At 47.8% G+C, this 11,267-nt stretch overlaps 1 protein-coding gene across 2 annotated transcripts; it reads right to left on the reverse strand.

Moving 5' to 3' along the window:
* Positions 1-1,193: 1,193 nt before the first annotated feature.
* Positions 1,194-5,578, reverse strand: LOC123159616 (probable protein phosphatase 2C 54). Of its 2 annotated transcripts, none has more exons than XM_044577432.1 (4): positions 5,195-5,578; positions 3,507-3,707; positions 2,776-2,987; positions 1,194-2,119 (listed from the first exon to the last, which is right to left on the reverse strand). In XM_044577432.1, exons 1-4 carry the CDS (start codon positions 5,198-5,200, stop codon positions 1,549-1,551), a joined length of 990 nt encoding a protein of 329 aa, XP_044433367.1. In that variant the 5' UTR covers positions 5,201-5,578; the 3' UTR covers positions 1,194-1,548. The 2 variants fall into 2 exon arrangements, with proteins under 2 accessions (XP_044433367.1, XP_044433366.1); XM_044577431.1 differs by having other exon boundaries at positions 5,199-5,576.
* Positions 5,579-11,267: the final 5,689 nt, after the last annotated feature.

Consider the following 11,267-nt stretch of genomic DNA (forward strand, 5'->3'; position numbering starts at 1 on the left):
TGGTGCCTGGCGTTATGACCTCTGGGGCCATAGTAGTCCACATGGATCTCAGGCATCCTGTGGCCTGCCCTCTCTTTCTCTTCAGAGATGGCCTCCTCCACTTCATCACCTGATGATTGCTCAGCATCATCAGCCTTGATCACCACCCCTTTCTCCACAGATTTCTGTAACCGATGTAAGAAATTTACACAAGTTAGAGAACCGTTCCAAATAAGCAGAAGCACGGATCATCGCGCAACGACACATAGAAACACCGGAAACAACAGCCGCAATCACTTACATTGAGCACAGGGTTGCTGAGTGCCGCCTTGCTCACCGCATCCAGCCTGATGCCCTGGGCCGTGGCCACCATCAAGAGCAGAAGCACAGTGGCCGCAGCCATCGGCAGGCATGTCTTCGCCATCTTGTGCGTCCAGTATCTCTGTAAGGACCTTGAAAGAGTTGAGCTGGGAGACGAACGCTGTTTCAAGCCTTCAAACTCAGCTCAGGTGGAATGGAACAACAGTGGCTCAGTCTCAGTGAGGAGATGTGTACTCTGCTGTCTGAAGAACCATTTGACCCTGAGAAGACCATATATACCACACACTTACACAGACACGGAGCTTTGGCTAAGGGCACCAGCCCGGGCCCGCCCAGTGATTGGTGTACTCATGTCTGCGGCCAAGGGTCTAACCTGAAGTACCAATGCAGGAATGTGGCCATTGTTTATGCACTCCCTGCCATGCTTTGGACCAGCGTGTCTACCCCCAACCATGGAGCCATGTTTATTAGGACGCCGGACCCCTGGATTAGGCGCGTAATGCCACGGGGAGGACGGGATTAAGAACTCTGTCAAGTGGTTCTCAAGCAAGTAATAATGGACATCTGCCCCTGGAAAGTTGCCTGCATGTCTCCCAGGAAACGCGTAATATATTTGCTCGCTCGTCCCTCCAGAAAATTGTCCGGAAACCATTTGAATTGGGGTCGTTTAATTGCATGCAGAGAAGTGTCCGGAAACCATTTGAATTGGGGTTGTTTAATTGCATGCAGAGAAGTTGGACTAGTTTTATGTACGTGCAGTTTGGCGTTGTTGCTCTGTTCTCCAAGCCCTTATCACTTATCAGGCAATATTTTGCTCCTTTGTGTTCAGCTCTGTACACTTTTTTGTGTGCTTTGACACCTGGTAATTGACAATTCATGAGACAAGGGACACAGAAAAGACCATCGATTCGACGACACATTCACGGCGATGGAGTTACATGATCGAATTTCAGTTGCCCCGACAATCTTATTTACAGATGAAAACAGGGAAATGTATGATACAACAGGGCACACAACCTCTTCTTCTCCAGGACATGCCTAGTTTCCAGCAGCTAAGAAATGCTCACAAGCGTGAGCTCACATGTTCGTTGGCTTAATTACCAACAAGAATAACAGCCACTGCCTCAACAACAATGGGGTAACATAACAACAGCTAACAACAACAGTGAAGCACCGACACGACTACATACAATTAGAGCTCAGAAAGTACCGGCACCGGCACCCGACCACGGCGCGGGAAGAACGCCGTCATTGGCTCCCCAGGAGTATCCTGAGGCTGTTGAGCCCATCGGCCGAAATGCTCCGCGCCACCCTGCGGGGCTGGCTTGCCCTGATCTGAGGAGGTGCCACAAGGTGGAAGGACACCAGCACCGCCGTCAGGTTGTCCGTGGCGCCCCGCCGTATCGCCTCCTCAACGATCTCCCTGCAGCAGAGCTTCACGTCGTTGTGCTCCTGGAGGCGCCGCCGGGCGAAGTCCACGGCGTTCTGGTTCGAGAAGACGTCCCAGAGCCCGTCGCTGCCGATCACCAGGAACTCGTCGTCCTTGGTCAGCGTGGTCAGCTTGATCTCCGGCTCGGCGCTCAGGGGGCCTCCCCCGGGCCTGCTGGCCTCTTTCATTCCCTCGAGGTGCCAGTCGCCGAGGGCTCTGGTGACTCCTAGCAGACCGTTCAGGTAGCCGTCGTCCACGTAGCCACCGAGCGACTCGACCCGCAGCTTTTCGCTGAGGCTGCAGGGCCTGTGGTCCATCGACATCTCCATTGCGATACCACACCGGGAAAGTACTGCCCTGCAGTCGCCAGCGTTAGCGACCAGAAGGGACCTGCAGCAGGCATAATAACGATTAGTATTGGTCAACATGAATGTCGATCAGTGCAGTGAAATTTACAGGTATGGAAAACCAGCAAAAGCTTTGACATCAAAAGAAGGATGACCTTTGCAATATTATGCCTTTAGAACTATCTCCAGGGATAAAGAAAGATGCATTTATATAAGTCATATGCTTGGGATGAAGACTCAAAGTATGCAGAATCTGTCTAATTTATCATAGTTGCAGTTTGCAGAACACTCAAGGCAAACCATGCAGCTAAAGAACAGTATAAAGTTCAAACTTCAAGAATATCATGAATGTCATTTGACGATGCATTATCATTGTATGTTCATATATATATGTCCTTTGTGTTCCATCCCATATCATACATGCTGAACAATGAGAGTTTCTAAGCAAAGGAACTGTATTGTACTCCCTCCGTCCCAAGATTCTTGTCTTAGATTTGTCTAGATACAGATGTATCTAATACTAAAATGTGACTTGATACATCCGTATTTAGACAAATCTAAGACAAGAATCTTGGGACGGAGGGAGTAACATATGGTTTTAATGACCAGCTCAATCAAACATGTTATATAGAAAGGAGAACCTCCCATAGTTATATGTGCCAGAAAAGTGAGTTTTTAAAAAATGTGCCAGAAAAGTACCTTCCAAAAATCATTGCTGTAAGTGCCGTTGTGCCGGACGACAGAGTTCTCTGGTGAGAGCATTTATCAGCAAATTGACTATCAATCTGCACAAAGGATCTGCTCACTACTTTCTCAAGCTCCAGAGGAAAATCAGCATCTTCCACAATGACCCTTGGCAGATTATCGCAAACAAAATGGGCAGCATCTTTTCCACCATGCCCATCAAAGACCTAGAAAATGAGAAGTGCAAAAACTTACTTACAGGAACACAATGTCTCGTGATTCATATAAACAGAGAACAACTAAAATGATCATCACATGTCATTACACTTCTACACTGTTAAATAAAAACTGTACTTTCAAGTACTACAGTACAACAATTACACTCAGAGAACCACAGTCTGTACTGTATTCTGTACAAGAACAATGAAGAGAACTTTATTGGATGATGGCATGACAGAAATGTAGATCAAGGTTCAAGGATCGAGCATAGGATTGACTGTGGATAGTTCTTGAAGATACAGAGGATCTGTCTGTACATACTTTATACAAGTTTCCTGGTACACAAATACAACTCAAGATTTTCTATTATTGGGTACATGGATCAAATCTGCAATAGTTTTATCCTTTTCATGTGGGAAATTGCGGTCTAGCTATAATTGTGGGTTATACACTAGTTGTAAATTTGAATATAGTTGATTTATGTGTCAAAATGGGCAAAAAGTGAAAAAGAGAAAGCATGTACATACCCCATAAAAGGAAACAACTTCTTTATCCACTGTTGGATAACCAAAGTTTTTAGCTAGATCGGCAATACAGACATGGGTATCTTCCATGTACTGGCGACTTCCAATATCTGACCAACCGCCTGATCTAACATTTGGAAGGAAATTTCCAAAGTTACTCTGCTTGAAATCAGCAGTTGTGGTGTTCTCGCAAACACTCTCCATCTGTATGTTCAAAAACGCATTAGTATAACTAAGAATGTAAGTAAAGTAGGCGCACTCTATAACTGAGAGCAGAAACAATAGGAAAGAATTCTGACGAAAAGGATAAAGCGCCACTTTGCATAATGATGGCAATCGATGACAGTAGTAAGCAACACTGACATAGTGCAGGCACTCCAAAGTATGCAATCAACATGGATCATTGCAAGAACATGTCCTTCACTTAGCACAGCATTAGGGCCATGTTTGGTTCACTTCAGCCTTAACTAAGAATTTTATGAAAAATAACATGTAATAAAATTACTACATGTGATTATCAGGTATTTTGACCATAACTGCCATTAGCCAATTTGGGGAGACAGTCCTATTGTTACTAGCATTGGTTGTAACTTGTAATTGTTATATTGTGTTGCCCCTACCATGTCTAGTTTAGTACCATTATTCTCTGAAATTTGAATAGTAACTGGGAGATATGAATAAGCTGCATTGATTAGTAAAGCATCTAGTTCATACACAAATGTTCAACTTAGTAACATCAACAATGCTACCTTCAATGAACTGATTATTTCTACTAATCATTAGCGACCCATAAATTGTTAACACGAGACCATCAGACTTGACTACTCAAGAAAGTGTGATGCAGCAATGTAAAATCCATATAACTATCTGCTGATTAAATAAGCAAAGCCATATATACATAGATAAATAACCTGAAATCAGATGGTTCAGCACTAGCATTACACAAACCAATGACGGCAACCCATGGCAGCAGTAAGCAACACTCACGATACAGCCAGGTCGATCATTGACATAATGCAGGCACTTCAAAGTAAGCAAATCAACATGGATCATTGCAAGAACAACATGCCCTTCACTTAACACAGCATTAGGGCCATGTTTGTTTCACTTCAGCCTCAGAGAGGAAAAAAAAATCTTTGCAGGTACCAAGTGCTCCAATGCACATGGAGTAGTAATTATTCCTGTTTGCTAGGTATTCCACTAGTACAATGGCCTGAAATTAGTACCTCCCTCCCTGACACCCTGTGGCAGTAAATCTCATCATCACGATTATCTAGCAAATGATTGGGCACAGCGTGTACACCCAGTACAGCTACAGTCTTACAGAGTAGTAGTAGCACTAGTACTACCGACGGAGAAATGCGATGGACGGACAAACAACAACCTGTCACTTGTCACCAGAAATCTCCTACCGAACGCGGGGAGCTTGACACTCTGTCCTGCTGAACGATTCAAAGAGACTTTCTTCCAGATTTTAAGAAACGGAAGCACCAAACGCGTGCGCGCAAAGCCAACACGCAGCCTGGTTCCGGCTGCTTCCAGCTCAATCCGTCCCCTTGGCGCCGTGATGGAACACAGCTCAGGACAGAAACCATGGAATTCCCCGAACAAGGCGAGATTCATCTAGGCTAGTAAAGACGCACCCTCCCGAAATCGAATCTTGCAAGAGGCAGAGAGGCAGAGGGCGGTACCCACATGAGGCGAGGTGAGCTCGGCGGGCTTCTGCGCTCCGGCGTCTGCAGAATCGGGCCTCTCGGCGTCGTCCGCGCGCATGCCGGCCCCGGACAGGTGTTTCTTGGCAGAACTGGCGCTCTGCTGGAGTGCTGGTGGGAAGATCGGGCACGAGGGAAAAGCAGAGAGAGAGAAGGGAAGAATAATACGGGCGGGTAGGAGGAGAGTAGGAGGGGGAGGGGCAGGGGAAGAGGAATCCGAGGAGGAGAGCAACAGGGAAAGAAAGGAGATGCTTTGGGAATATCTGTGGCGAAAGAAATGGCTCGGGGTCGGGGCAGGAAGGGAAAGGTAGGGAAGAAGCTTGGGGTGGTGGTTGTTTGCTGGAGCTCGATTTTTTTATGGGGGCAGAGAGAGAGAGAGAGAGAGAGTGGAGAACAGAGCGGCGGGGTGAGAGAGTGTGGGGGAGGAGGAAGAGAGAGGCACGTGGTGCACGAGCGTCACAAGTGACGTTGATTGGGCTTCAGCCATTTATTTGTTTGTTGCATTTGTTGATTTTCAATCAAGGGAATGTGAAGACAAATTATTGGGTTACTCTCTCCACTCTATTCCTTGGGAATGTTTCAATGCTAGATTGAAATTTGTAGAACTATCCTGCAAATCAAACAATCTTTGCAAACATGTTGTTCACAACTTTCTACAAAGCTTCGTTCATTTTCTCGTTTGCAGTTTATAAGGAAATTTATTGTTTTGCGTGAATTATAGTCTTTTTACAGCTCTTGGGCAGTTTCTTACGATTACATAGGAGCCAATCAAAAATTGAAACTCAAGGGTATCTTGAATGCTGATTAACAAATGATTATCATCAAATGTACGCGGACATGTTTAGATTGTTCGTGAGGACGTGGGCATAGCCCAGTGGTTGGGGGCGCATGATTGTAAACCTAACGACCAGAGTTCGATCCACGTCGGGGATGAATTTCTGGAATTCTCATGAGGGATGCTTCTTCTATATCAATAAATCCGTGGGTGCTAGTGCCCATGGAGTTTCATTTTTTTTTTTATGTTTAGATTGTTCGTGGACATCCTGCCAGATGGAGGCCATCCAATCGGAGTTATCAAATGTTCGACCTCGTCAAATGTGTTACGTATCAATAACAATTTGACCGTGTAATTAAATAATTGCAAAAAAAATGCAACTACAATGGAAAGCATGAGATTTTTTTTTACATCCATAGGTGCCAAAAGCAAAAGCATTGGTTGTTGGCTGTGTCAAAGACCTCAAATTTTTGGCCTCCTTTTGAGCCTCCTTCTATGCATAGTGTGAGATGATGGTATCGTGCGAGGTGAGAACAAACTTGGTCGCACTTGGATCCAACTCGTCGACTTTGAGTACAACATCTTTTGCTCCTTGCATGCTTCCTTGATCTAAAACTTCCTTTCCTCAAGCTCAAACTTCTTCATTTGGACTTCCATGAACAAGCCAAAACTCTTCGCCTTCTTTTCCTCCCTGAGCTCACCGTGCTTAGCGCATGCCTCCTCCTTCTTCGCCATGATGTTGTCCGACATCTTGGCTGCAACCCTTTCTCGCTTCTCCTTGCCGGTCTCCCATTTCCTCCCCCTCGCTTTGATATTTGGACCAACATCAACGTCATTGGTTTTGGTGTTGGTGGTCTTGGTTGGGGGCGCATGATTGTAAACCTAACGACCAGAGTTCGATCCACGTCGGGGATGAATTTCTGGAATTCTCATGAGGGATGCTTCTTCTATATCAATAAATCCGTGGGTGCTAGTGCCCATGGAGTTTCATTTTTTTTTTATGTTTAGATTGTTCGTGGACATCCTGCCAGATGGAGGCCATCCAATCGGAGTTATCAAATGTTCGACCTCGTCAAATGTGTTACGTATCAATAACAATTTGACCGTGTAATTAAATAATTGCAAAAAAAATGCAACTACAATGGAAAGCATGAGATTTTTTTTTACATCCATAGGTGCCAAAAGCAAAAGCATTGGTTGTTGGCTGTGTCAAAGACCTCAAATTTTTGGCCTCCTTTTGAGCCTCCTTCTATGCATAGTGTGAGATGATGGTATCGTGCGAGGTGAGAACAAACTTGGTCGCACTTGGATCCAACTCGTCGACTTTGAGTACAACATCTTTTGCTCCTTGCATGCTTCCTTGATCTAAAACTTCCTTTCCTCAAGCTCAAACTTCTTCATTTGGACTTCCATGAACAAGCCAAAACTCTTCGCCTTCTTTTCCTCCCTGAGCTCACCGTGCTTAGCGCATGCCTCCTCCTTCTTCGCCATGATGTTGTCCGACATCTTGGCTGCAACCCTTTCTCGCTTCTCCTTGCCGGTCTCCCATTTCCTCCCCCTCGCTTTGATATTTGGACCAACATCAACGTCATTGGTTTTGGTGTTGGTGGTCTTGGTTGGGGGCGCATGATTGTAAACCTAACGACCAGAGTTCGATCCACGTCGGGGATGAATTTCTGGAATTCTCATGAGGGATGCTTCTTCTATATCAATAAATCCGTGGGTGCTAGTGCCCATGGAGTTTCATTTTTTTTTTTATGTTTAGATTGTTCGTGGACATCCTGCCAGATGGAGGCCATCCAATCGGAGTTATCAAATGTTCGACCTCGTCAAATGTGTTACGTATCAATAACAATTTGACCGTGTAATTAAATAATTGCAAAAAAAATGCAACTACAATGGAAAGCATGAGATTTTTTTTTACATCCATAGGTGCCAAAAGCAAAAGCATTGGTTGTTGGCTGTGTCAAAGACCTCAAATTTTTGGCCTCCTTTTGAGCCTCCTTCTATGCATAGTGTGAGATGATGGTATCGTGCGAGGTGAGAACAAACTTGGTCGCACTTGGATCCAACTCGTCGACTTTGAGTACAACATCTTTTGCTCCTTGCATGCTTCCTTGATCTAAAACTTCCTTTCCTCAAGCTCAAACTTCTTCATTTGGACTTCCATGAACAAGCCAAAACTCTTCGCCTTCTTTTCCTCCCTGAGCTCACCGTGCTTAGCGCATGCCTCCTCCTTCTTCGCCATGATGTTGTCCGACATCTTGGCTGCAACCCTTTCTCGCTTCTCCTTGCCGGTCTCCCATTTCCTCCCCCTCGCTTTGATATTTGGACCAACATCAACGTCATTGGTTTTGGTGTTGGTGGTCTTGGTGATGGGCAATACTTGACCGCTTGCTTTGCCCATTCAATTTGAGCCGAAAATTCTTCGACGTGAATGGCTTGCCCTCGGTCTTATGGTACAGGTTGAAACATAAAGCAAATCAATAACCAAAACGTAGCGCAACGCAAAGTGAAACTTAAGAGATCGAGAAGTGACGTGTCACTTGGCCACCGGTTTTGCATCTATGTATACGCGTCGCAACACTTATTGGCCTCATGTTGAATGATGTATCATAGAAGGCCTAACGACTTTGGATTGTGGCCATGGATCACTCTTTGTTGTAGGGGGCGTAGGGATTTTTCTCATGATAGAAACCATGCATACTTTGCCAAAAAAGTTGGACCCTTTGGCTCTGTGCCTTGAAACAAAATAACACTCGTGCCCAACCGTGCCTCGCTCAACAATTCATCCTCTTTTGTTCGAGTACGACGAACCTCTCTTCTTCTTTGTGTCTGCATCGGACATGTCCGACTCTGACTGCTGGGTGTCCATTGGCTTATCTTGCTCCGCGACGAGTAGTCATCCTCGTGGTCGGCGCCATTGTGGATGTTCATCATAGCCTCGTCGGTGCCTGCCATCGAGCTCGAGAGAGGCACTGAACATCGGCCAATCACCATCAGACGAGGGCTCCTCAGACGAAAATCACGACCGGACGAGTGTCGGTGACTCCGTGAACACGTAGTCTGTGTTGAGGACGATGACGCATGGTGGATGGTGCCGGAGGTAGCCGAGTGTTGCTGCGGCTGCTACGTGTCAAACTGACCTCTTAGATGGCAATTGTAGTAGTACATCGGCTTGTACTGGCGCGATGGCGGTCCACTTTGCAGGAGGAGCTCCAACTGCTTTCAGCGCTTTCTTCTTTGCCCTCACCTTCACACGCCGCAATTGCCCTTCTGCGGATGCACCCTCCTTCACGGTCTTCGTTGGGCCTAGAGAGACCTCGAACCTCTCCATGGCCTCAGGTTGATCTATCATGGCGGCAAACTGGACGACAGAACATGCCAGAAGAGGCGGCGGCCAGGCAAGAGCATGGGGGACGGGCATGGGAAAGAGTACCAGATTGTGCAATTGTGCAGGCTCCGGGTAGGGATTTGGGTGGGTCTGGGGTGTCAGAGTCTGATGTAGCAGATGTCAGGACTCCCCCAGAGCTCCGCAATCCTGATTTTGGACGGGTCCTTGGGATTTTGAACATCTAGACCATGCTGATCCAATTTGGTGATCAAAGTTGGATGCCCAAAAGTGTCTGGACCGTTTGGTCCACAAAAAAAAGAAGAAGGAAAAACGAACGTACAATGCATCAACTTTGGAAAGGAGAAAGAAAGAGAACCTAGTCAGGTAAAGCTTGTTAGTTGTTAAAAATAGGTCCATCTCAAACAAACAAAAAATTCTCTCAATGGCACTGTAAGTGCGTTTTCCTGTCGGTGTATAAGGAAATAACAAGCTACCTGAGTATGGATCTTGGGGAGAGTGAACATTGAAATGTTTCTTTTTTTTTTAGAACGAAGACTCAAGGAGAGCCCGACTTTGAATTAACAAAGCCATCAACCGGCCAGGGATTACACAAGGCCATCAATACAACCAATGAAAAACAGAAAGGAAAATAAACTGCAGGTACACGGTGATGCCGAAGCAGCTTACAAGCACCAAAGACTACATGCCCTATAGAAGTAAACAGAGAAGCACTAGCATGTAGTCAACGGACTCCTCCAAGTGGACTATAGACAGTAGGACAAACAGAGGGGAGCTTCGGGCAGCCATTGCCCAACGTCGATGGACCGAGCCCTCATCTACCCTGGAAGGTGCACATAGAAAACCAAGCCGCTCCTCTCCAAATCTGGAGGGGACCCCTGCCCCTCGCCTTGGCTCGAAAGGCGCCGGACCGCCGGAAGATGGAATTGCCCTCCCTAGAGCAAGGAAAGGGCATGATTCTGTGCACCAAGGAGATACTCAGCTCGACACGCCGTTGCACGAAGGGAACCAGAAGAGTCCACACCGCAGCCCACTGCTACAAGCACGAAGAGGAAAAACTGCACAATGGAGCTGTCACTGAACAAACAAACATCAAGGAGAAATGGAGCCTCCATAACTGGATCAGATACAAAGCATCATGCTCCAAATCCCTCGCCGAAGACGCAGCTACCCAGCCACCACCGCCCAGCACCACAGCACACTCCCACCTTGCCCAAGCCGGCACCTTCAAGAAGGAGGCGGCGCACGCTGCACCGTTGTCGACCTGTCTCGGCAAGACATGGGATTTCTCCCGAGCATGGAGCGGGAGGGAGAGGGCACGAAACTCGACGGCGCCTCCAAGGAGGGGAGCGGCACCGGCCGGTGTCGCCGCCATCGTGGCTAGAGCACCCCAGCCAAGGATTTCTCCTGATTCGAACCGCATCTCCGGGCAGCCCAACGCCGGATCCGGCGGCCAAAGGCTACCGACGACCAGATCCGGCGGGGCAGAGTGCTGCGTGGGGGAAGGGGCCGCCTTCAGATCCAGCCGCGGGCGAGGGGAGCGCCGCACCCGCCGCGACCGGCGACAACTCCCGCCGTCCCTCGCCACCCTCGCGACCAAGGGAACGGAGGGTCACCACCTGCGGCGCCGCTTGCAGGGAGACAGCGCCGCCTCGCCACCCGAGGCCGCCGCCTCGGCGTCCGGAGCCCTCCGGTCGGGAGCAGCAAATCCTCGCCGCCGCCGTCCTTGACGACCCCGCGGGCGGCGCCGGAGATCCCCTCGGGCGGCGGCGAGGGGGGAGGGGGGAGGCGGGAGGGGAGGTTCGGCGGCTAGGGTTCGGCGCCGCCCGAGTCGCCCCAAGCGGAGCGACGCGGGGGCCGGGCGAAGTCCTAATTCTAGTCCATTGAAATGTTTCTGATGACAATTTATATATTTACAAGTGGGT

Source organism: Triticum aestivum, chromosome 7B, assembly GCF_018294505.1.
Source record: "Triticum aestivum cultivar Chinese Spring chromosome 7B, IWGSC CS RefSeq v2.1, whole genome shotgun sequence".
Taxonomy (NCBI): domain Eukaryota; kingdom Viridiplantae; phylum Streptophyta; class Magnoliopsida; order Poales; family Poaceae; genus Triticum; species Triticum aestivum.